The sequence below is a fragment of the Raphanus sativus genome, chromosome 9 (genome assembly GCF_000801105.2).
Source record: "Raphanus sativus cultivar WK10039 chromosome 9, ASM80110v3, whole genome shotgun sequence".
Taxonomy (NCBI): Eukaryota; Viridiplantae; Streptophyta; class Magnoliopsida; order Brassicales; family Brassicaceae; genus Raphanus; species Raphanus sativus.
Window position 1 is genome coordinate 6,925,710 of NC_079519.1, and position 23,333 is coordinate 6,949,042.

The window sequence follows — 23,333 nt, forward strand, 5'->3', positions numbered from 1 at the left end:
GTTTGGTATCAGAGCAAGTTCTATCCGACCTAAATTTTTTTTTTCTTTTCCGTCACGTTTCAGAAGAAAATCAATGGCTCCTCGTCGTCAACCGCAAGCAGCTGAGTTTCCGTTGAACGAATGGGAAGAACTTCGTCGTACGTTGGTGACAATGCAGGAAAACATCCAGGCAACGATCCAACATTCGTTGCGAGATCTCACTGAAGCAGTTCATCTGCAACATGATCCTGATCGTCTGGCACGTAACCGCTATGTTCGTAACCGCGATTACGACCAGAACCTCTTTGAAGATGGTTCAACCGAGGTGGAAGATAACCCTTTTGCCGAAGACGATCATCGTCAAAATAACAGAGGAGTATTCAGGCATCGAGATCGTGAAGACCGTAGTTGGGAAACGGGATTCAAAGTGGAAATCCCAGAATTCCATGGTGGAGTTCGTGGTGAAGAATTGTTGGACTGGCTAGTTGCAGTACAAGAGTTGTTGGAGTTTAAACGAGTCCCTGAAGAACGGAAAGTTTCGTTGGTGGCAACGAGATTCCGAGGGAAGGCGGCGTCGTGGTGGCTACAGCTCAAGACGGCTCGGGCTCGAGCAGGAAAGTCAACCATTAACTCATGGGCGAAACTTGAGAAAGTCATGAGGAAAGCCTTTTTACCGTATAACTTTGATCGCACCATGTTCACTCGTCTGCAAAATTTGCGTCAAGGATCTCGTTCTGTTGATGATTACGCAGAAGAGTTCTCCTTGTTGTTAACTCGCAATGAGATATTGGATAGCGAGGTGCAGTTGGTGTCGCGTTTTATTGGTGGCTTGCGACCACAAATACAGAACGCCATGTCGCAGTTCGATCCTCTCACTATTGCAGAGGCTCACCGACGAGCTGTCGCCTTTGAGCTTCAATTCAAATCAACTTCTCAGACTTGGAATGCAAGTTCAAGATCGCGAGGTGCGTCCTTACCAGAAACAGGGGCGCAAGGAACCACAACGAAGGAGGTGGGGGAGACGTCGACTGCAAAACAGGCTGGTGCGACACATGCTCAAGCTCCTGCTGGGGAGTTACGGCGATCGACAAGACCCAATGCCTTAAGGTGTTATTCTTGCGGAGAACCAGGGCATCTCCAGACTGCGTGTCCTAACAAAACACGCCGTGGGTTACACACAGATGAAGTGAAATGGGATGATGAAGATGATGAGCACTCTGAGGATATTCTTGGAGAGCTAGCTGAGGATCGTACTGCGGGGGATAAGGGTAATATACTCATGTTGCGACGTGTTTGTCTAGCACCTATGCGACAAGATGATCACCCGTGGCTGCGGAGCAATATCTTTGCTTCTACTTGCACAATCAAAGGCAAAATCTGTCGTTTTGTGATTGACTCGGGGAGTTGCAGAAATGTCATATCTGAGGATGCAGTCAACAAGTTGGGCCTTAGGCGTTCAGATCACCCTGCGCCGTACAAGCTGGTTTGGCTTAAAGAGGGAACTGAAATCCGCATTGTGCACCGCGTTTTGGTCTCTTTCTCCATTGGTGACTACTATAAAGACAAGATCTATTGTGATGTGGTGCCTATGGATGTCTGTCACTTGTTGTTGGGTCGTCCGTGGCAGTTTGATCGTGACGTCTCGCATAATGGCAGAACTAATGTACACAGTTTCTTCTTTGAAGATCGCAAAATTGTGTTATTGCCAAGTCAAGACCTTCCACCGTTACCATCTCAGACTCAACAACAGATTCCACCTCACCTACGAGAGGGTACAGGCTCAAGCAACACAGTGCTGCTTTGCTCGTACGCGACTTTTACTGCAGAATTACAAGAGGAGAAGTTTGCTGTAGCACTGATCGCGACACCCACTTCGACATCCGAACAGGGAACACTTGACCCGACTATCAGCTCACTCCTGGATGAGTTCGCAGATGTCTTTCCTCAGGAACTACCGTTGGGTTTGCCTCCGCTGCGTGATATTCAGCATCATATTGACCTGGTACACGGCGCTTCTCTCCCGAATAGACCACACTACCGTATGAGTCCGCAGGAGCATGAAGAGTTGCGCAAACAAGTGGAAGAGTTACTCGCTAAGGGGCATGTTCGCGAGAGCCTGAGCCCATGTGCAGTCCCGGCGCTATTGATACCTAAGAAAGATGGGTCGTGGCGCATGTGCGTTGACAGTAGAGCGATCAACAAAATAACCATTCGTTACAGATTTCCGATTCCGAGATTGGACGACTTGCTTGACCAGATCGGCTCTGCCTGCATATTTTCTAAGTTGGATCTCAAGAGTGGATATCACCAAATCCGTATCCGCCCCGGCGACGAGTGGAAAACTGCGTTTAAAACGCGTGAAGGGCTCTTTGAATGGCTGGTTATGCCATTTGGGTTATCTAATGCTCCCAGTACTTTTATGAGGATCATGAACCAAGCACTCCGACCATTTATTGGTAAATTTGTCGTTGTATACTTCGACGATATATTGGTGTTTAGTTCCTCGTGGGAAGCTCATCTAGATCATCTGCGTCAAGTCCTCTTGGTTCTCCGCCAGGAACAGTTCTTTGTGGCGCGCCAGAAGTGTGAATGGGGGACGAAGAAGGTCCTCTTCCTCGGATACATAATCTCAGACAAAGGTTTGGCGATGGACATGAGTAAAGTGGAAGCGATTCGCGCGTGGCCTGTTCCCAAAACGATAACAGAAGTGCGCAGTTTTCATGGCCTGGCGTCATTCTACAGGCGTTTTGTGGCTCACTTCAGTACCATAATGGCGCCTATTACAGAATGTATGAAGGGTACTTCTTTTGATTGGAGCACGGAAGCCACTGACGCATTCGAGTTGATCAAGCTTAAGCTAACGACGGCGCCAGTACTTGTTCTCCCGGACTTTTCCCTATCATTTGAGCTGCACTCCGACGCTTCAAAATTGGGAATTGGGGCGGTCTTGAGTCAGAATTCGCGTCCCGTAGCTTTCTTTAGCGAGAAGCTTTCCGGAGCTCGCAGTCGTTACAGTACGTACGATGTGGAGTTCTACGCTGTGGTCCAGGCAATCCGTCATTGGAGACATTACTTAGTGCATCGTGATTTCATCCTCTTCACCGATCATGACGCTCTTAAGCACTTGGATAGCCAGGTGAAAGTGTCGTCAAGACATGCCGGCTGGATTGCATACTTACAGCAATTCACTTTCACCATCCGTCACAAATCAGGCAAGCTTAATCGTGTCGCTGATGCTCTTAGTCGCAGACACAGTCTCTTGACCACACTTCATACATCGGTGGCTGGTTTTGCTACATTCTCGGAACTCTACGAAGCAGACCCATACTTTGGGAAGGTTTGGCTAGAGGTGCGCGACAAGGGCAGGGATGATTTCTCCATCATCGATGGTTTCTTATTTCGGGGCACCCAGTTATGTGTCCCTGATTGTAGCTTGCGGCTTCGTTTCATTGATGAACTGCACAGAGAAGGCCACGTTGGACGTGATCGCACCCTGCAGCTTGTGTCTGCTTCGTATTTTTGGCCGTCGTTGAGAAGGGATGTTGAGAGGTACGTTGAGAGGTGTCGCCCTTGCCAATTAGCCAAAGGTCACGCATCAAATGCAGGTCTATATTTGCCTCTACCGATTCCTACGCAGCCGTGGACTGATCTGAGCATGGATTTCGTGTTGGGTCTGCCGAGATCGCAGAGGGGTAATGACTCGATCTTCGTGGTGGTTGATCGTTTTTCAAAGATGGTGCACTTCATTCCTTGTAAGCGTACAACTGATGCAGTTCGTGTGGCTCAGTTGTTTTTCAGTGAAGTATTTCGCCTTCATGGGCTTCCTTCTTCTATTGTGTCTGATCGCGACACGAGATTTCTGAGTCATTTTTGGAGATCTTTGTGGAAGCTCCTGCGCACTAGCTTGGATATGAGCACGGCGTATCATCCTCAGTCTGATGGTCAGACGGAAGTGGTTAATCGTTCGCTTGGAAACATGTTGCGAGCTTTGATTGGTGATAATATCCGTTCCTGGGAGACAAGGTTGTGTCAGGCTGAGTTTGCTCACAATCACGCAACTAATAGGAGTTCTGGTTTCAGTCCATTTCAGGTGGTTTATGGGATGGTGCCTCGTTGCCCGTTGGACCTCGCTCCCCTGCCTGATCAAACACGCATACATGGAAAGGCAGAGGATTTTGTGACAGAGTTGCAGGAGGTTCACAAGTCTGTGTCTCGTAACTTGCAAGAATCGGCTCAGAAGTATAAGTCGAAAGCGGACACTAAGCGCAGAGAGCTCTTGTTTGGACCTAACGATTTGGTTTGGGTGGTGTTGACTAGGGACCGTCTCCCAGCTCATGAGTACAACAAGCTTCGTTCCCGTAAGATTGGTCCCGTGAGAGTGATTGAGCGCATAAACGATAATGCGTACCGTGTCGAGCTACCGCCTCATATCAAGACTGCAAATGTGTTCAACGTGAAGTTCTTGTCCAAGTACCATGGAGACAACGACATTCAAGATTCAGAGGCGAATCTTTTCTTACCCGGGGAGACCTGATGCAGCGCATCCTTTAACTTGCAGGCCTCTGTTTTGATCCATTGAAACAGAGCCTATAACGTTTTCTTTTAAGTTGGGCTTTGGTTTTGTTTTTCGGTTATTTCATTTATTTCTAGATAAACATTAGTTAGAGATAAGATAGGATCTTAGGAGAGATTTAGTAGTTACGCTATGTATATATTGACATACGCGTCGTTGTAAAAAGTTCACCTCATTATTGAATTATACAGAGCTTTGAAGCTTTTCTCTTTGCTTGTTCTTCGGCATTCATAGTTTGAATCAACGAAAACAGGAACCAAATCGACATTCGGGTATTCTTCGACTAAACGAATTCGTTTTGATAACTTACGCTGCGCCACGTTTATGTAGGTATAAACGTAAAGAAAACAACCGTCAATTTTATTTCAGTTACATTTCTTCTGTATATAATTTACAGTTTTCTTTCTGCATTAAACGTGCATAATTCCTCAGTTATGGTACTTGCATAAAGATTATAATGGACAAATTAGGTGAGTTAATAGTTACAAAGGAAAAGAAAAGTGATTGTGTATAAAGAAAATCAACCAATAAACCGTGGTGATATCAATATATTATTAGTTCCTACCAAAGATCATTAGTGTAAAGAAAGAAGAAGATCGGACCGAAAGTTGCCATATCCATTCAAGTCAGAAAAAGCTAAACAATTTCAGGGAGGGATAATTAGAACATTTCCAAGGGTTCATTCTATTTTCTACACTAAAATAGAGTGACTCTATAATAGAGATGGAGTTTGCTCCAATAGATACTCTATTTTAGAGTAGAAAATAGAGTGATGAACAAAAAAAAAACAACTTACTCTATATTTGGAGTAAACCTATTTTTCACTCTATTATAGAGTGAAAAATAGAGTATCATTGGAGTATTTTTACTCTAAACTCTATTTTAGAGTGAAAAATAGAGTGGAGTTGGAGATGCTCTTAGCAAAAATAGTTAAAATAAAATAACAATTTGTCTTGAAAAACAAATACTCCATCCGTTTCATAATACTTGATGTTTTACCTTAGTGCACAAAGATTAAGAAAATTATATTTTTTTAATAAAAATTATTTTAAAGATATAATTTAAAATCAATTAACCAATAATAAAAAAGTATGTGAAATCTAATTGGTTGAACAGTTTCCAATAAAGTTAAAGTAACCTTAAAATCTCAAAACTTCATCTAATTTGAAACAAAATTATACTTCTAAAACATCATCTATTATGAAACGGAGGGAGTAGATAATAGTTCAGGTAATTACGACATCATTACTCATTAGGGGTTTTCTCAAGCGAGTTGTGGGTCCCAAAATTACACGTGTCGAATGCGTGGACGCTATAACTGGGCCTTCCTCATGTGGGTTATTTCTTCAAGTGCAGGTTCTCCACTTGTTTCAGATCCCTCTTTTTTGTCAACTGTTACTCAGCTCTTGGATTAGATTTTATCTGATTTTGGAGATTATAACTACATTGCATCACATATATAGTGAAACCTGAAATGAAAATTCACAAAAAATTAGATTAGTTCATATCCCCAATATCATGGACTGATTCTACAATTTTTTCTCCAAATTTACTAAAGTAAAATATACTCTACTCTTTTATAATCTTTTAAATTTTCTAATTCTATAATTATTTATTTTCAGTGGAAAAGATTAATTATCCGCAATTTAACAATTGAATTAGATTTTATTTAACATTTAGGCAAACTGACAAATTAAATTCATAATGTTTTTTCACATAGATTAGAATCTTTGTGTAAATAACTATTCTTTCTTCTGATGATAAAAATAAATTTAAATTTTCATAAAAAGAAAACTGACAAATTAAATCGAGTTGGATATTATACTATATGACAAGAGTACAATGTTTACTACGGATATGTTTTAAAACTGTTCCTCTAAGATTTTATAATAGTAGTAATGACACTGGACCAACTAAGGACAACCTCAGCTCCCACATACAATGAATCAGATTCAGAATATGACTATTCAGAATATGACTATGTAACCAATGAAAAGCATTAACGACAAAACACCAATAATAATAATAATAATAAAAATAATAATAATAATAATAATAATAATAATAATAATAATAATAATAATCTGTATAAAAATAGTTTAATGCAAAAGCTATGGAATCTCTTGATGTTCGAGCCAGATGTAATCTCGTGTGGATCCAAAAAATGCCTTATTTGTTTTCTTTTTTCTTTTTCCTTTCCGGAGATAAATTTTTATTCCGAGTTTTCGTTTTCACAGAACAGTATCTTTGTTAAATTTCCCCACGATGGTTTGATATCTTCGGAGAAACGGTATTTCCCCACGATGGTTTATCTTGTACTTGTTGAGATCTCGAGTTACTTAACAATTATTACGGCAGTTCAATAATTGATGTCCATATCAAACCATAACGTTTGTAACTATAAGAAATTAGTAGTGTTAATTTAGAAGTTACTGCTCAGTTGATATCATTTTGAACTCATGGACAAAGACGTTAACTATCCAACTAACACACCATAATCATACTCTAAAAAGCAGCACTAGATTTTGGGAGTTGTAGTATGATTCTTTCGATTTGATATTCATTTTTATCAAAATATTTTACAAGATCGAAATACCTTTGGACCTGATCGGACAAAAGCGAGACACAAGCACTGACTGGTCAACTACACCTAATGTATATAAGCAAAAAAAAAGAAAATCTCTCCAATTGGCAAAAACTAATCAACAAAGATGTATGATTTGATTCTTAACGGTAAAATACTATTATAATGCACTTAAAAGAAATTTATTTATTCATTGCGAAAACCAAAACACCATATCATCTTCACGCCTTCCTTCACTCGTTTCTTCAAAGTACTGCACAAACCAAATGCAAATTTTTTATCATTTAAAATAAATAACAGATACCACAAAATCAAAATATTTCTCATAACAAAATAACAGAGTATCTAAATCAAAGGAAAGACCCCCTATCATGTTTTACCAATATAAACGAAAAGATTTTGTATGTTTTGACGTTTGGAACACACACAAGTGTTCATGAAACAGATATAAAACAGGAAAGAGTATATATTTTGAAGCTACCTGCAATCAAATAAGAAAAAGAGAGGAGAAAAGGTGATATTTTTTTGAAGTTTGAAAGATTCATTGGAGGACTTTCTTGGGGTCAAGCTGTCCACTGGAGTAACTAGATGGAACCGCAGAGAGCTCGAGTCTTCCTTTCCATTCTTCACCTGGTTTTAATGTGATCGGTCTTTCCACAGCTGCAGCTTCAACACATAACATATGCTTATAGTCTTCATCTCCCAAGTCCGATATCGACTTTGACTTCTTATCCCAAGGATTCCACACCACTTGACCACATGAATACGAATGGTGTAATTAGTAATACCAAACTAGGATTCTGATAAAAAAACAGCAACAGGGTTTTAGGTTTTACCTGCATCAGCAAGCCCGTCCTTGCGTACAACGAAAGTCCTCTTTTTCTCGTGGTCCAAAATAGCAATCTTTGTAGGAGTGCTTAGGTAAATCTTGTCAATCTAGTTTTCAAACAAGTGTCAAGTTTATTTTTTTCTAAGTGATGACACAAATAATTGAGAAGAAGGGCGAGATTGGATTTCGCAAACTTACTTCGGATTCAAAAGTAATAGCATCACCTTGCTCCGTAAAACGTTCTCTGTTCTTTAAGTTGTCTAGATAATCCAGCGTCTCCAACCCTTCAACCCTTACTTCACTGAACACAAACGAACCGATGCATGTCAATGTTTATAGATGTAGAGGTTTAACACAATATAAACTCCATACTTTAAAAACAAAACACATTAGAGATCGAGGCCTTCAAAAACGACCAGTAAAATCGCAACCAAAGTTGGCATGAAAAATACATGAATGCAGCAATGAGATTACCTGATGTCCGAGACGGAGAAATAGGTGTGATAAGCAAATGTGAATGTAAACGGCTTTCCATCAGCGTTGGTGTTCCTGATACGAGATGTCAGTGTCAATTCTCCTTCAGATCCCAAGTTCACCCTCATCCGGAACTCAAAACTGAAAAATGGATACACGGAGATGAAGACCCATATTCAATGTAGACCTTTCTAGTTTAATACGTTCTAAGAATCTTACTTGTAAGGCCATGTCTTAAGATCGTCTTCAGTTGGCCTGAGGATGAGGTCAACGAAAGCATTAGAAGAAGAGTTCGTAGGCAAAGGAGGTGGGGTAGCATCAACTTCCCAGATCCTGTTTCTAGCGAATCCATGTGATTCGAGTGTACCAAGGTTACTGAACTGCACGTACAAAAGAAAAAAGAAGAAGAGAATTTCCATGAGCACATTCAATAGTAAAATGGAACAAACAGAAGGAAGAAATATATAAACACATACTTGAGGAAAGCAAAGAGGAATCCCTCCACGGATTGGTTTAGGAGGCTTGAATATAGCCTGCACAAAACGCATAGCACAATGGTCTCAGAGCTCTATTGCTTGAAGCTCATACACTCACTAAACGAGGCAAAAACAAACTACTCTAGTATGAGAAAAAAATTACTAGACTGCAAAATCAAATGTCCTCTATTCTTTCACATGCTTCTCTTGGGGAAATTAAACTAAACATGAAGTAAAAGAATCCACAGATCCAACCAAGAAAGAGGAAACATCTAATGGTAAATGTTTAGCATCCAATATCAACTTGTTAAGGCATTATTCTTATTCTCTCCACAGATTCAACTAAAAAGTGAACAGTATATAGAGCCCTTAGTATGTTTCTAAAGGAGTTTGAAGCTTTTTTTTCAATGTAAATCAGATGGAAGATGGTATGTATAACCTTGCTGCTGAGGTAAAGTAACTCTTCTCCGTTTTCATTCTTCCAAGAAGTCACATGACCACCATACAAGTATACCTACATTTATTTATGTCACAAGGAATAATCATTAACTGATGAGATCAATCACTCGGAATTGATCAATTACATCTTCGTAAGATACCAGATCCATGGATTCTCATAGACTAGAAACTACTTTTTGAGTGAGAGATAAATCCACAGATCTATTTCAAATCACTAGGGATGAGATTCACAATCGCAATCAAGCTAGAAGAACAGCGATCACAAGCAAAGCAAAAACAAAAGATTTCAGATCAGTATCGGCGAGGGTGATCAGTTACAGAGAGTGAAAAAGGACCTCGGCGGAGCGGTTACGAGACTCGCGGAGGACGATTTTGTCGAGGCCATTGATACCTTTGGCGAGCTCAAAACAAGGATGCTTCGTCGCCATCGATATTTTACCAGAATCAAAAAACAAGATCTCCTCTACCCTTCTTATTCTCTCAGTCCCTTTTTGTAAAATAAAATAAAAGAAAATCTTCTTCACTGATATCCTTCCTTCACGCTAAAGAGTGAAAAAGGTAACCTCTAAACCTTTTTTGCCGTTTTTTGTTCGAACCGCATCTCTCTCTCTCTCTTATTATGCCTCTGTAATGCTTTTATATTTATTTTAGCTTTTACTCCGTTTTAATACTTTTAGTTTATAACATAAATCAAAGAAATTAAAAACATGCGATGGATTAATGAGGATTACTGAAGAAGATAGGTTGAATTGTCAAGTCTAGGGAATGCAAAATCTACAGCCACACAGATCCGTGAGATAATAATAACACACAAGAATCCTAAGTATCATCCATCTTCTGTAATGACAAAAATGTTATAATTTGATTATTTGTAAAGCAAGCTCAAAAGGTGAAGGAAGATAAAATGTATGATAGCCCTCTCTTTGAGTAGTGTTTCTTCAACTCCAAAGTCGAAAAAGGAAGAAAGATCAAGTCTAGCATAACCACTATACTAAACTGGGTTCCTCTTGATCCATCATTGCATCACAATCTGACTCCTCAGTTGAACCTGCTCTTCTCATCTATCAAATAGGTTCAGATTCCGAGAAAAGGATCAGCTGAGGGGAAGAGTTTGTTCAGAATAATTGAACAGCCATTTTAAGCTTGTTTTGTTTCCACTTTGGCAGTTTATAAAACTCTTTCTTTGTCATTTCAAGTTTCTCCTTGAACTCTCCTGCACTCATGTATGCCTGGGGAAACAGAAGCTCTCTTCATTAGGACACAAAACCACAATCTTATAACAATAGTGTTTTTGAAGAAGAAGAAAGCTGACCTCTCTTCTAGCGAGGTCGATATCTGGAGCAGGATCCTCTGAGTCCGTTTTGAGGCGTTCGTATGGGAAAGTAGGCAGGTTGCTGTCTTCTTCTTCTGCTTCTTCTTCTTCTTTTGAATCTTCATGAATGTTGTTCATTGATTCTTCCTCTGTCGTCTCTGCTGTCGCCGGCTTTGGTGCCTCTGCTTCGTTTGTAGCTTCTTCATGCATCAAAAAAGATCAAACAAGGGTAAGCTCAACTTTTCTAACCATATCGATGGTTTTGGGGGGTGTTTAAATGTGACTGCGCACCTTCAGATGAACTGGGGGTAGTAGTAGGTGCTTCTTGAGGAGTAGGCCTAAATTTCTCGAAAAGAGCTGTGCGGGCAGCAAAAGCTGCGGATTTGGGGGCGAGCTTTCTGAGGTCTGGTGCATGAGATTTCGGGTAAAGCTTCCGGACCAATGGGCTAACCATAGGTGGTGGAGTTGATTGGTTTCTTGTGCCTAATTTCTCAAAGTTTGCAGCAAGGGCGTTGAAAGCTGGAGATCGTCCCCTCACACGAGCTCTGTCTGGACTAGACGTCATACTTCTTGACCGCGGCTGCGATTTGTCTGGAACGCTGGATCGGCTACTATACACTGGTACTCTCCTTTTAGGTTTCTGACAGCAAAAAAAAAAGACTCAACATATAAGCCAGAAGTTCAGAAATGTAACCAAATGAGGTTAAGGTTTTTACATCTAGAAGCGGCTTTCCTTTGTTTGTTAGGACTGCAAGCTTTTTCTGGAAAGAGTTTCCATGCATCTGAACCAAGTGTAGAGTTAGATTCCAGGGAGCGAACATGGGGCAAGTGTACAGAGAGAGGGAGAGAGAGAGAGAGAAGTCACTTACTGCAGATTTAGAAGAGTCCCAGGTGAAGAACCGAGTAAAAAATGGAGGTTCGGTTCCTTCAGTTACAATGTATATCGGTGTCTCGCTTGCTAGATTCTCAAGAAGAAAATCGTGCTTAAGGAATTTCTGTTGAGGCAGAGGATTCATAAGAACACTTTTGTAGTTTTGGTACGTTAATAATAGTAGAATGAATGTTAAGTACCTCTCCAATGTTTAAAACTTGTGGTTTCTTCTTGGGGTCAACTTGTTGCCCGACCCAGACAAAGATCTCAGTGTGACAATCCAGAATGAAGATATCTTCAGTCATCAAATCATCTTGAGTGAAGCTGAAGATCTCTGTTACCTATATGCGGATAAAAATGAAAGAAAATAATAGCCTTGTTAGATGTGGGATGATAACATGAACATGGCTTATAATAATGAAAAACATAAGTTACCTTTAGATTTTCTGGTAAGATGAGCAACATCCATGAGATGATCAAGGGAGAACAAACCCCACCAGAGAATGAAATGCAGATAAGAGTTTATATCAGTTCTTGGATTTAGAAAAAAAAAAAAGTGAAATTCGTGGAACATATGTTGCCAAAATGGTTTTTACCGTTTGAGAATGTGCAAGAGAAGAGATGAGGATCACTCTCTCCATCCTTTTTGATCTTCTGGCTCGGATATTCTGATTTCCCTCCTAATAATTCCCAAAACTGTTCACACTCTGAACCTTCCTTTTGTGCCTTCGTGTGTTCATTTGGCTGTATTAAAATAAATAAAAAGGACAAGAACCAGAGGTTCAACCATATGTGAGATCTGAGGAGGTAAACTTTCAAATGCAGAAACAAAGCTCAATATTACCTTGATCAGATCCAACATTCTCTCCATGAGTTCTTTATCATCCGAGGAAGTTAGATTGCCACACCAAGTGAAAACAGTAGAGTCACCATGTAGTATATAACAATGCGAAGAGTTTAGCCCTGTTGAAACCTGTTGGAGCCAGATAATAGTTGAGTTATCTGTCTTACACTTATGAACAAGAAAGCTGCTTGATTATGGTTTTAAGTACACGTACCGCTTCTATCTGTATGGCTTGCATGTTCTCTGGTCCAGAACCTTGAACCCTAAACAACGCAACACCTGCTGCATCGTAAGTAGTATCAGGGACTTCGTTCTCTGTTACGTACTTCTTGAAAGCATCACTTAAACCACCCTGCGACAAAGATAAACCATTTTTTCGTAGAGATTTGCCATAAAAGATCACTTTCAAAACTAACAAAGGAAAAACTTAGATGTTACCTTAAATGTGATGAAGCTTTGCATGATCACGAAGAATTGTATCGGTTCTTTTCCTTCGTAAATGCGAGCCTGCACAGATTAAGACTAATAAACTCCTGTCCGAAGTGTATATTGGCTTTAGAATCTATAACGGGAAGAAGCACCTGAGCCGGCATAAACTTCATGAATTCAACCATCTTACTTGCAATGGAAATAGCAGATGCTCTGTCTTCCTATACATATCATCATCAGTGAGCACATATAGAGAGAAAGAAGCTTTATATGTATGTATATGTGATGAAATATACCTCAACGCTTTGCTTTCCAAACCAAGTACCCACTAGATGTTCCTCTCTGTCTTCTCCTGGATATGAGTACTGAAATATGTAACAGTCTCCGCTGTAGAACTTGGATTGCTCTGCTGCTTCGAGAGAGATCTTTTCCTCACCATTGATTCGCCAGACCTGAAAAAAAAAATCATAGTTAACAATCAAATGACTATGTAATGGTTATGTTCACTTATTCGAACACATCAACGCCTGCGTCAACAAAGATAAAGTCACTACCTGGAGATTTCCTGTGGCATCAATGTATGGTTTAGGTTCGTCTTTAGAAGAAGAAGAAGAAGAAGTCTTGACCAGGCCTTGAACGTTAACTCCTTGCCGTTGCAAAAGAGCTAGTGAAAGAACCAACATACAAGATTAGTATCTCATAATCAGAGAGATTACTTGAGCAATTAGATCAATGTGAGTCTACTACACCTGCAACTTTGCCTCTGCCTTGCTGGGGCTCAGCTACGGTACTTGTAGCCGGCCATGAATCAAACTTAGATCGGAACATCACTGTTTCAAACCCTTCCATCACACTAACCAGGTTTGATTTTGGACGTTCAGACAATGGGAGAAACTCCTGAAAAAGTGAAGAGTGACAATATGACATATAACAAAATCCATCAAAAGAAGACTATTCCTTTGGTGCAAGAAAAGAAATTTACTTCTGCAGCTTGACTTGCGCTCTTTCTTTGATCGATTGAAGTACCTCTTCCCTTCCAAACGAACGATTCAAGACCACAATCGAGAATATAACATTTGTTAGTGTCCAGAAGCTCCTTCTGCAAGGACTCAGCCTCTATGGGTTCTGTCTTTCCCTTCTCAACACTTGAAAGACCAAACATATCTCACGTCAGAACATACAGTAATCAATTACAAGAGGCAACTTGTGTTAAGGGTCAAAGGTGTTCTACCTGAAGAGCTTGATCCCGTCAGATTCAGCGGTTTGGTCATCATTGACTGCTGGTTTCTTAGGAAGCGGAGCAAATCCACCAAACAAACCCCAAAACTCTCCAGCTTCAGCATCAGCCATCAGCCTCCCATCCTCTACAAGAAAGGAGACCACATTATAAACTTAATAAAGTTAGCCACCATGGCTTTTGGACAGTTTAGTTCAATTACCAACAGCTGCAATCTCGCACTTTCCATCATGGTAAGTGTCTTTAATGTACTGAACAACCTCAAGAGCTTTTGCTCTTTCCTGAATACTCGATTTGGAACCACTGAACTGGAAAATTTTAGACTCTGTATCAAGAATGAAAACGTCGTCGTGGTTGAGAGTAGACCGAGCAAACGGCACCTATAGATGAATGAAAACCAAGATGAAACATAGAGACCAGCTGAGTAAAAAAGGCATTGTTAAATGACTTGCCTCTTTCACACGGACAACATGTTTGCCTTTGCAGATATAAAGACGCGTCTGATGCTCCTCGGGCTTTACGTGGTTGAACCCGGAAGCGAAGCCACCTTCCTGAGGTATTATGCAAGGTTTGAAGTAGGAAAGGAACTTCTCGGTCTCTTGACCTTGCACTTCTCGATACTGAACAGCACGTCCACCTAAAGCTGAATCTAACTCAACTGTCATAACAGCAACAGAACCAGCTTCGTCCTGTTTTAACCAACACACCACCATTATTCTTATTCGTTGAAGAATACGATAAAAAAGAAGGGGAAATATGAAGATATTGTTACCTGACTGGAATCTTTACCGAGCCAGTAGTGAATATCATGATGCAGGGAACCGCTTCTTGACGCTGTAGTCTGGCAGTATATACAAAAAGGTTTTAGACACACTATCAGGAACTATGTCTCGTCAAGCAGAGATATAAACAAGAAAGACTACCAACCTTTAAGACAATATAGGAATCCCCGGTGAAAAATTTACCATGAGACTCTTTTGGAACAGCGACAGGTTTTAAGTCTTCGATGCGCCATATTTCAAGCCCACTGTATATGCAGATGATTTAATAGCAATACAGGAAGGAGCAAAATTAAAAAAAGAAAAGCATTTAAAGAGTGAGAGAAGGTTACGATTTTTGGCCACATCCTTGGAGAGCCTGATCTAAATCTCTCATGGAAAACGTCATTCTGGTTATTTTCTTTTGCAAAAGCTTTAAACTCTCAACCTGCAAAGATAAAGAACGACTATGAACTGGGAGCAGAAAGGGAAAAAGAGGTTCTTCTGGATACCGGAGAAGTCTATTGAATCGTGCAGAGGGAGTTTGATAGTTGGTACTAGAAGGGCTGTGACAACAAGCATTGTAATCTGAGACTCGAAAGCTTCTATTGATTCATGTTTTTTTGTGAAACACCAAACATTCTCAACCATATCTACTCAACCAAAACAAGATAGCATGATCGTTTAAAGACAAAAGCCACAATAACAGATGATGATATTCGATAGCAAGAGAAGGAAAAGGAAGCAGCAAATGTAGATTCATGTCAGAGATCGATATTCATATTCGTAAGACAAAATGATTGGTCAGGAAGCGATCGATCCCACATGCATTAAACCCGAAAAAAAAACGATAAGGACGATAATAAAGTTCATGCATAATGGTAAGATTATTAGATCAGTTTAATTGTGTTGTCACATGGATTACGATTACTTATCTAAAACAAGAACAAAATGAAAAGCAGGAATTATTACAAAGGGAATACCTTTGTTTTACAGAGTTTTGTCAAGAACTGGGTGGCATCCTTCTAAAATTCTGTAAAGGGAGAAAAAGAAAAATGTGAAAATTAAAAAAAGAAAAAACGAATTTTGTGGAGAGTCTTCCCGCTATTTCGGGTTTTACACATTAATAAAAAAAATGGAGAGATAGGATTGAGTCACTTGGCAAAAACAAAAAACAAAATGAAATGTTCAAACCAATTATTAATTAGTCATCTTTTAATTAGTAGACTAAAAAGCTCAAAAATAAATTACATTTGTAGACTAGCGAAAGAGAAGTAAAGTTTTTTTTTTGTTTTAGATTCAAAGTAAAGTTATCTATCGGACAAAAGGTGAATGCACTTTAACTAACGGGTTCGCCGCTTTCACTGGTCTCCTCGCCGCAAATTAACCTCAGTTGCAATCGCAAGGTCAGTTTCTCTTTCTCTCTTCTTCTTCTTCCCCAGCGATGGTCGATCGATTTCCCCAATGACCGTAGAGCCTTGACCGGTGGCAGTGATGCATTCACGCGGCGACGGCGCAAATAGTAATAAAACCATGTTTTCATTCCTTCCCCTTCCTCGCGAAGTCAGCATTGATTTTCTACCCAGTTTCACTCGAATGATCGAATCTTTTCGAATTTTAGTGTTGTTGCCCTCATCTTTTGGTTCATCTTCTATTAATTATCAATCGTTGAGAAAAAAAAAAAAAAAAAAAAAAATTATCAATCAATTATTTTCTTTAATTGGCCGGTTAAGGGAAATTAAGTTATATGGGCCGGGACCAAAATACGATGGGCCTAGAAGCACAATACTTACTCCTTAAGAGTAACTCGCCGGTTGAGCTTTGGTCCGGTGACGGCAACACAAGACTCGATCTCGTCGGAGCTGTGAGTTAGACGAAATTTTCAGAGTTTTCTTAAACTAGATTATTCCCCATTGTTCTTTCTTCGTCGAGCTTGATAGATTTTTCAATAATAGGGTTTTGGTTTCTTTCCAGGTGTGTCGGTTATGTTCTTTGTTTCAGTTTTTCACAACTGATATTTTGCAATTATTCTTCTCCTATGTATTTAAGATTTTGATAGGTGAAGTGGTCTGTCTCATCATCAAAACTGTTGGATTTGTTGCAGGAACATAGAAGCTAATGGCATTTCGATCGATAAGCAGGAGGTTTGGGAGCAGATTATTGACTTACCGTTCCTCTTCTCTTGCTTCCCTTCTTCATTCTCACGCCACAAGTTTCGGTATCACTCTCAACAAAAAAAAAACAAACATCCTTTTTCTCTCTTTGGGTTTTTACAAATGTGAGTTTAACCTTCACATGTTTTTTTTTTTGATTTTCAGGGTTTCAAGAAGTAAAGGAAGAGGAGAAGAGCAAGTTGGTTGGGAACGTTTTCACCAATGTTGCTTCCAGTTATGATATCATGAATGATGTCATGAGCGGTGGCTTGCATAGGCTTTGGAAGGAAAGGTTAGTGTTTCTTTTTTACCTCGCAACTGTTTTGACTTTACTCGTGTTAGTTATTTGTTCTTGTGATTTCAGACTCGTTGGGAAGCTGAGTCCATTTACTGGGATGAAGCATCTTGATGTTGCCGGTGGAACGGGTTACTCCATATAATTAATTACTCCTATAGTTGAAAATGTTTTATTCTCTTAGTCTATTGTTTTTAAAAAGCTTGTTTATTAATGTGCAGGTGATGTTGCGTTTAGGATTTTTGATGCGGTTAACAGTGTGAAACGAAGAGCATTGCGGAAAGTTGATGAGGAATCACTCGAAGAAACTCAGATATACGTATGTGATATTAATCCCAACATGTTAAACGTTGGGAAACAACGCGCTGCCGAGAGAGGTGAGACACCACATGTTTGTTTGTCCTTCAAATTTTTAACCTTTTTTTCTTTGTTGTATGTGTGAGCTCAGGCTTTCTTTACTCTCTTGAATAGGGCTAAGCGATAACAAGTCACTCGTATGGGTGGAAGGAGATGCAGAGGCCTTGAGTTTCGATGACAACTCAATGGATGGATACACTATTGCATTTGGGATAAGGAATGTCACACACATCGAAAAGGCTCTCGCGGAGGCTTATAGGTATACAAATATCTACACCATCTTGGGTTCATTGGTCTTGTTGATATCAGTGGGTTATGCATAAATCGTATAAAACTCTTCAACTCTCTCAGGGTACTAAAACGGGGAGGAAGATTCTTGTGCCTTGAGCTCAGCCATGTTGACATTCCGATCTTCAAAGATGTGTAAGTTTTGTTGATTACTATACATTTGCTTTGGAAAGCAAAGTCCACAAGTTCTTTTTGTTTTTTTTGGTTTCGTTGATAGTCCCACTTTGTTACCTTTTTTGTAGATACGATTTGTATTCATTCAAGGTCATTCCAAACTTAGGGGAACTAATTGCCGGTGACCGGGACTCTTACCAGTACCTGGTTGAGAGTGTTCGTCGGTTTCCCCCTCAGGTTCGAAATATTCAAACGTTTTGATTTGCTTGAATGGTTTGGAAGATTTAGATAAAATGATGTAGCCATCATGATGTTTTTTAACTAGTGGGTTTCTTGAAAAACATTAGTAGTAAAAACATGCCATGATCAATCTTTAGTTGAAGGTTGTGATAGGATCATGTAAGAAGATAGGCGTTGCAATTTTGATAGCTGAAAGGTTATATGAACACCATATGTTGGTTTGTTGGGATGTAAGGACCATTTTTAAAGTAGAAAGCATGTTTGTAATGGAATGAAACTAAATGCAGGAGAAATTTGCAACGATGATAGCAGACGTAGGATTTGAGAAGGTCGAGTACGAGAACCTTGTTGGTGGCGTTGTCGCCATTCACTCTGCCATTAAGCTCTGATCTCTCTCTTTCTTTTTTCCTTCTGCATTTTATCTGTTTCCCAAACTGTAAAACTTCCAGACCTAAAAAATAAAGCTCTGTCCAAGAGTGTGAATTTGCTTCTTAACTGTTCGATTACTTTTCAAATTTAATTACAACTAAACACGTAATTTGGAAACAATCTCATATTATTAAATCACATGAAACTTCTGGCTTAGAAAGTGTGTGATGTGAAGATCAAAAAGTTGGGTGAACAAAAAAGTTAACAAAACACAAAGAACGTCAAAGACACAACTGAAAATATAGGCTTTTTAATGGGCTATGTATTGGGCCCATTAGGTTTCGCTCACTCTGCGACGACGTGCTCATATATAAACTCTCACTAACTACTTTCTCTCGTCCTACTAGTCTTGAATCTCGCCGCCGTTCCGTTAGAAAAGAAGAAGAAAGATGGGAGTATTCACATTCGTTTGCAAAAGCAAAGGCGGAGAATGGACCGCTAAGCAACACGAGGGAGACCTCGAAGCCTCCGCTTCTTCCACCTACGATCTTCAGCGCAAGCTTGTTCAGGCTGCTCTCTCCGCCGATTCCTCCGGTGGCGTTCAGTCTTCCTTCTCTCTCGTCTGCCCTACCTCCGCCGTCTGCCAGGTTTTTTCAATTGATTCCTCTCTCACTCTCTCATGAAAGAAGAATCTAGATAGCTGCTGGATCTAAGACTTAGGATCGCTGTATGTTTTGTCTTAATGGTTTGTACAGCTTAATAGAAACGACTCTGTTTGTTAAGAACAATCTTTGAATCTGATCTTTATTTAAATGTACATTGCTTTGTAATCTATTGAGCTAATTAAAAAAAAATGAAATTGATTAGGTGATCATTGGCGGTGGTTCTGGAGGAGGATTTGCTGCCGGAGGTGGTGCAGCGGCTGGAGGAGGTGGTGGTGGTGAGTCCGCCGCGGCTGCTAAGGAGGAAGAGAAGAAGAAGGAAGAATCTGAAGAGGAGGAAGGCGACTTTGGATTTGATCTCTTTGGTTAAGACACAGAGAGAGAAAAAAACATAAAAACTCTTTCCAAGGTGTTGTAGCTTCTGAGGTTTTTGATCTCAGATTATTTATTTTTCTTTCTCTGTTTTTCATTTTAAAACGGTTTTGAGGTTGTGCTCTATGATTATGCAATGTCAGAAATGTATGTTTTGTTTCTGGTTATTATGCAACTTATTTAGTCTAATTAATAATCTTTGGTCAATTTTGCCAAATGTTGATACACCATTATCATCGTATATCGACAGCAAATATAGTAACGCCAGAGAGATATAAAAATGATCTATTAACGGGCAAGTATTGAAGATGGTTGGAGATTCATAGTTTATGATAGCTTGGAGATATAAAAATGATCTTTGAATGTGCTACTTCTCGTGGTCAAACCAAAAAGATTGAACTTAGTATATGCAAAATCCCCGCTTGATGGTCGTGGTCGGAACGGTTGAATCAACTCGAACAATGTGGTTTTTCAAGTTTTTTTTGGTTCGGTTAGTTGCTATATTTTCCGTTACGGGCCTAAGCTTATTGGGCCTATATTATTAAGCCTAGATAGTAAAACATTTTGAATTGAGTTCTTTTTTCTAATCTCTAGTTTCTTCTGATTCCGCCATTATTGGGGGGAGCAGAAAAGTCTAGTGTTTAGAGCAGAAGATAATTAAAAGAGTTTTTTTTTTTCTTTTTATTCTAGTATCATCTCCTCCCTATAAACACACTGGGCCTGGTTTATTTTCTTTGAAAGTTCTTGTCTTGTGTTCTTAAATTTTCGATATCTTTAAGGTATCTGATCATCAAGCTTTACATTTTTGAGATCTGGGTTCCGACAAAGATTCTATTTTTGTTTCTCCAACCCATCTTTCACTCCCCCTCATTATCGGATCCTGTTCGAATTATTACAGGTACTGTAATAATAACTTTATTCATTCCCTTCGCTGACAAATGAATGAATGCTTCTGACTTTACTCTTTCTGTTAAAATTGAATTTTGCAAATTAATTCTACTTTGTGTGTGTGTATGGTAATTTTAGATTTGGCATTTGAGCAGAACAAATCAGGAAACTTCCTTAAATTGTGTCGTACGTGCTGGGTGAGTTTCCTCTTTTTTTAAGAAAAAATCACAATAACAACGTGCTGTTTGCTCCCCTAGAAAACAGGGTTTTCTTGTCGGAAAATCCTTGTAAACTGTTGCACCAAACGTGTGGTCTTTTTTTGAATGTTCTATTTGCTTGTTTCTGAAGAGAGTTGCGTTAAGATTGTGTTAAAGACTCATGTTTTCTCTACATTTGTTTCTTTGATTGAAATTTACTTCAGGTTTTGCTCTATGTAAAAAAAAAAAGAAAGAAAAGATTCAAACTTTACTTTTCAATGGGGGAGACACAGAACCTGCACTTACCTCTGCGAACTCGGTCATCTCTAAAGAAGCCCTTATTGGTCGTTCTGTTACTCTGCATCACAAGCGTGCTCTTGGTCTGCACTTACATTTATCCGCAGCAACACAACGTCAAGAGCCCCGCTTGCGAGGGTTTGTCTAGCAGAGGCTGCAAAGCTGCGCTCTCGGGATGGCTTGATGTCCACGTCAGGAAACACACCGACGAAGAAGTCGCAGCTCGTGTTGTGATCAGGGACATACTCAGAATGCCTCCTGCTCTGACCTCCAGATCGAAGATAGCTTTCATGTTCTTGTCTCCCGGTACTCTGCCTTTTGAGAAGCTCTGGGATCAGTTTCTACAGGGTCAAGAAGGGAGATTCTCGATTTACATACATCCGTCGAGGCTGAGACCGGTTCACATCAGCCGTCACTTTTCGGACCGTGAGATTCACAGCGACCATGTCACTTGGGGGAGGATCTCTATGGTTGATGCTGAGAGACGGCTTCTAGCTAACGCTCTTGAAGATCCTGATAACCAACACTTTGTTCTTCTCTCAGAGAGGTGATTGATTCTTCATAAAATTATCGAATTTGCACCAAATACATTCTCTTTTACAGCCATCTTTATTTAACTTTTGCAGCTGCATACCGTTGCATACGTTTGACTACACCTATAGGTATTTGATCCACGGGAATGTCAGCTTCATTGACAGGTAAGATGAATGACTCTCAGAAACCTTTTTTAATATCTATCACATATGTATTCTCACCAATACTTGCTTCTCTTTCTCTGAAGCTTTGAGGATCCTGGTCCGCATGGGACCGGTAGACACATGGATAACATGTTACCTGAAATCCCTAGGCAAGATTTCAGAAAGGGTGCTCAGGTATGAGTTGTGGAATGTCGATAACATGTATAGAGAGTCTGTGAGAAAGGTATTCTAAAACTCCTGGTAACTTTTCTCCTATTGGTGCAGTGGTTCACAATGAAACGTCAGCACGCTTTGATAGTCATGGCTGATAATCTATACTACTCAAAATTCCGGCGATATTGCAGAGTGAGTTCAGCTTTCCTTATGTATCACATTTTTCATTATAAGTCACCAAGCTTTAGATTTAATCTCTTGCTAGTCCTCTGGTTTAAAAAAACTCGAGAGAAGTTTCAGTTTTTGGCTTACTCTGGTCCTGATTTGAAATTCTCACAAAAATTTTGACAGCCTGGGGTAGAAGCAAATAAGAACTGCATTGCGGATGAACATTACCTGCCTACATTCTTCCATGTGAGTGTATTCATTCAAGTCTCTCTTTCTTATACCACTTTTGATTTTAGTCCCTTGATGAAATTCTTACTTTTATTCTTCGTCCTAAAAAAAGATGCTTGATCCTGGAGGAATATCGAACTGGTCAGTCACGTATGTTGATTGGTCTGAGCGTAAATGGCATCCCAAGACATATAGAGCCCGGGATGTCTCACTCAAGTTCTTGAAAAACATCACGGTAATGTCATAAATAACACTCTTTTTCAACACAATCAATTAAAACATCTTATACTGTACTATCAATCACAGACTACAGTAATCTGGGTTTTTACCGGTTGGCTAAGCTAACCAGTTGGTTCGCTATTTTTTCTAATCTGGAGTAATATATATATACTTTCCCTCATTTTATTTCTTGCAGTCCGACGACATGAGCGTACACGTAACAAGCGTTGGCAAGGTACAATTCTTGATTCCTATATTCGGAAACACCGAAAATGTGAAATGTTTTTCTTCCTCATGTGTCTTCTATGTTTTTTTTTTTTGTTGTTTTCTTAGCGTGGAGATGAGCTGCACTGGCCTTGTACATGGAACGGAATAAGACGTCCATGTTACCTGTTCGCAAGGAAGTTCCACTCGGACTCTGTTAACAAACTTGTCACACTCTTCCCGAACTACACGACAACAGTTGTTTGAGAGAGAGACAAGACACAAATTTCTTGAAGATTGTCTTGAGACTGGAGTCGCATATTTACTGTAAATTTTTTTCTGTAGAATCTGAAAATGCTTGCTTTTGGGATTTAGTTCTCTATTTGATTTGATGGGACAGGGTTCACTCTGCTTTTTAAGCCGTAGTAGTGGTATAGAAGCAGAGATTTTTTGGTTAAAGGAATTGGTTATTGTGATTTTATGATGTTGTAATTTTGAGCTTTTAGCAGTTTAATTAGCACAATAAGCTGATGAGAAAACTTTTACTATATGTTCTGTGCCATATAATATGGATGACCTCCATTGTTGTTGTAGCCCCGCCAAAGC

The 23,333-nt window shown here is 39.7% G+C and overlaps 5 protein-coding genes across 9 annotated transcripts; 3 read left to right on the forward strand and 2 right to left on the reverse strand.

Annotated features, from left to right (window-relative positions):
* Positions 1–7,092: 7,092 nt before the first annotated feature.
* Positions 7,093–9,984, reverse strand: LOC108825530 (putative glucose-6-phosphate 1-epimerase). Of its 2 annotated transcripts, XR_001945264.2 has the most exons (9): positions 9,710–9,984; positions 9,355–9,429; positions 8,916–8,972; positions 8,659–8,819; positions 8,440–8,580; positions 8,164–8,266; positions 7,973–8,072; positions 7,618–7,886; positions 7,093–7,389 (listed from the first exon to the last, which is right to left on the reverse strand). XR_001945264.2 is itself a non-coding variant. In XM_018598832.2 (8 exons), the coding sequence occupies exons 1-8, from the start codon at positions 9,800–9,802 to the stop codon at positions 7,678–7,680; spliced, it is 939 nt and encodes a 312-aa protein (XP_018454334.1). In that variant the 5' UTR covers positions 9,803–9,984; the 3' UTR covers positions 7,438–7,677. The 2 variants fall into 2 exon arrangements, 1 of the variants encoding a protein (XP_018454334.1); XM_018598832.2 differs by lacking the exon at positions 7,093–7,389 and having other exon boundaries at positions 7,438–7,886.
* Positions 9,985–10,101: 117 nt separating this feature from the next.
* LOC108825523 (villin-5) lies at positions 10,102–16,476 on the reverse strand. Its single transcript, XM_056993562.1, has 24 exons — positions 16,169–16,476; positions 15,809–15,858; positions 15,179–15,273; positions 14,995–15,094; positions 14,840–14,908; positions 14,520–14,756; positions 14,270–14,447; positions 14,062–14,194; positions 13,813–13,975; positions 13,580–13,727; positions 13,385–13,494; positions 13,127–13,282; positions 12,983–13,051; positions 12,840–12,908; positions 12,616–12,753; positions 12,402–12,530; positions 12,154–12,301; positions 11,993–12,003; positions 11,758–11,898; positions 11,556–11,681; positions 11,403–11,468; positions 10,978–11,326; positions 10,687–10,886; positions 10,102–10,603 (listed from the first exon to the last, which is right to left on the reverse strand). The coding sequence occupies exons 3-24, from the start codon at positions 15,232–15,234 to the stop codon at positions 10,490–10,492; spliced, it is 2,910 nt and encodes a 969-aa protein (XP_056849542.1). The 5' UTR covers positions 15,235–15,273; positions 15,809–15,858; positions 16,169–16,476; the 3' UTR covers positions 10,102–10,489.
* Positions 15,972–18,767, forward strand: LOC108825534 (2-methoxy-6-polyprenyl-1,4-benzoquinol methylase, mitochondrial). 3 transcript variants are annotated; one of them, XM_018598838.2, is made up of 9 exons: positions 15,972–16,231; positions 16,930–17,043; positions 17,144–17,270; positions 17,343–17,404; positions 17,495–17,650; positions 17,745–17,889; positions 17,982–18,053; positions 18,161–18,269; positions 18,560–18,767. In XM_018598838.2, exons 2-9 carry the CDS (start codon positions 16,944–16,946, stop codon positions 18,659–18,661), a joined length of 873 nt encoding a protein of 290 aa, XP_018454340.2. In that variant the 5' UTR covers positions 15,972–16,231; positions 16,930–16,943; the 3' UTR covers positions 18,662–18,767. The 3 variants fall into 3 exon arrangements, with proteins under 3 accessions (XP_018454340.2, XP_018454339.2, XP_018454341.2); XM_018598837.2 differs by lacking the exon at positions 15,972–16,231 and adding an exon at positions 16,555–16,689; XM_018598839.2 differs by lacking the exon at positions 15,972–16,231 and adding an exon at positions 16,645–16,799.
* A 263-nt stretch (positions 18,768–19,030) lies between these two features.
* On the forward strand, positions 19,031–19,842 carry LOC108825536 (60S acidic ribosomal protein P3-2). The gene is made up of 2 exons (XM_018598842.2): positions 19,031–19,288; positions 19,509–19,842. Exons 1-2 carry the CDS (start codon positions 19,091–19,093, stop codon positions 19,671–19,673), a joined length of 363 nt encoding a protein of 120 aa, XP_018454344.1. The 5' UTR covers positions 19,031–19,090; the 3' UTR covers positions 19,674–19,842.
* Positions 19,843–20,269: 427 nt separating this feature from the next.
* LOC108825527 (glycosyltransferase BC10) lies at positions 20,270–23,205 on the forward strand. Of its 2 annotated transcripts, XM_018598829.2 has the most exons (10): positions 20,270–20,573; positions 20,702–20,760; positions 20,985–21,604; positions 21,684–21,755; positions 21,839–21,929; positions 22,020–22,100; positions 22,260–22,322; positions 22,417–22,539; positions 22,720–22,758; positions 22,857–23,205. In XM_018598829.2, the coding sequence occupies exons 3-10, from the start codon at positions 21,039–21,041 to the stop codon at positions 22,992–22,994; spliced, it is 1,173 nt and encodes a 390-aa protein (XP_018454331.2). In that variant the 5' UTR covers positions 20,270–20,573; positions 20,702–20,760; positions 20,985–21,038; the 3' UTR covers positions 22,995–23,205. The 2 variants fall into 2 exon arrangements, with proteins under 2 accessions (XP_018454331.2, XP_056849545.1); XM_056993565.1 differs by lacking the exon at positions 20,702–20,760.
* Positions 23,206–23,333: the final 128 nt, after the last annotated feature.

Bases quoted from the DNA above. Each gene is read 5' to 3' on its own strand.
- LOC108825530 (XM_018598832.2), bottom strand. From the start codon at position 9,802: ATGGCGACGAAGCATCCTTGTTTTGAGCTCGCCAAAGGTATCAATGGC. The intron at 9,430-9,709 runs GTCCTTTTTCAC...AAATAAATGTAG, and splicing joins CTCGTAACCGCTCCGCCGAG to GTATACTTGTATGGTGGTCA. The intron at 8,267-8,439 runs GTAATCTCATTG...GTTTGTGTTCAG, and splicing joins TTCTCCGTCTCGGACATCAG to TGAAGTAAGGGTTGAAGGGT.
- LOC108825523 (XM_056993562.1), bottom strand. From the start codon at position 15,234: ATGACGTTTTCCATGAGAGATTTAGATCAGGCTCTCCAAGGATGTGGC. The intron at 13,495-13,579 runs GTGTAGTAGACT...TTCTTTCACTAG, and splicing joins AGGCAGAGGCAAAGTTGCAG to CTCTTTTGCAACGGCAAGGA. The intron at 12,909-12,982 runs GTGCTTCTTCCC...TAATCTGTGCAG, and splicing joins TGAAGTTTATGCCGGCTCAG to GCTCGCATTTACGAAGGAAA.
- LOC108825534 (XM_018598838.2), top strand. From the start codon at position 16,944: ATGGCATTTCGATCGATAAGCAGGAGGTTTGGGAGCAGATTATTGACT. The intron at 17,651-17,744 runs GTGAGACACCAC...TCTCTTGAATAG, and splicing joins ACAACGCGCTGCCGAGAGAG to GGCTAAGCGATAACAAGTCA. The intron at 18,054-18,160 runs GTAAGTTTTGTT...CCTTTTTTGTAG, and splicing joins ATTCCGATCTTCAAAGATGT to ATACGATTTGTATTCATTCA.
- LOC108825536 (XM_018598842.2), top strand. From the start codon at position 19,091: ATGGGAGTATTCACATTCGTTTGCAAAAGCAAAGGCGGAGAATGGACC. The intron at 19,289-19,508 runs GTTTTTTCAATT...GAAATTGATTAG, and splicing joins CTACCTCCGCCGTCTGCCAG to GTGATCATTGGCGGTGGTTC.
- LOC108825527 (XM_018598829.2), top strand. From the start codon at position 21,039: ATGGGGGAGACACAGAACCTGCACTTACCTCTGCGAACTCGGTCATCT. The intron at 21,930-22,019 runs GTATGAGTTGTG...CTATTGGTGCAG, and splicing joins ATTTCAGAAAGGGTGCTCAG to TGGTTCACAATGAAACGTCA. The intron at 22,323-22,416 runs GTGAGTGTATTC...TCCTAAAAAAAG, and splicing joins ACCTGCCTACATTCTTCCAT to ATGCTTGATCCTGGAGGAAT.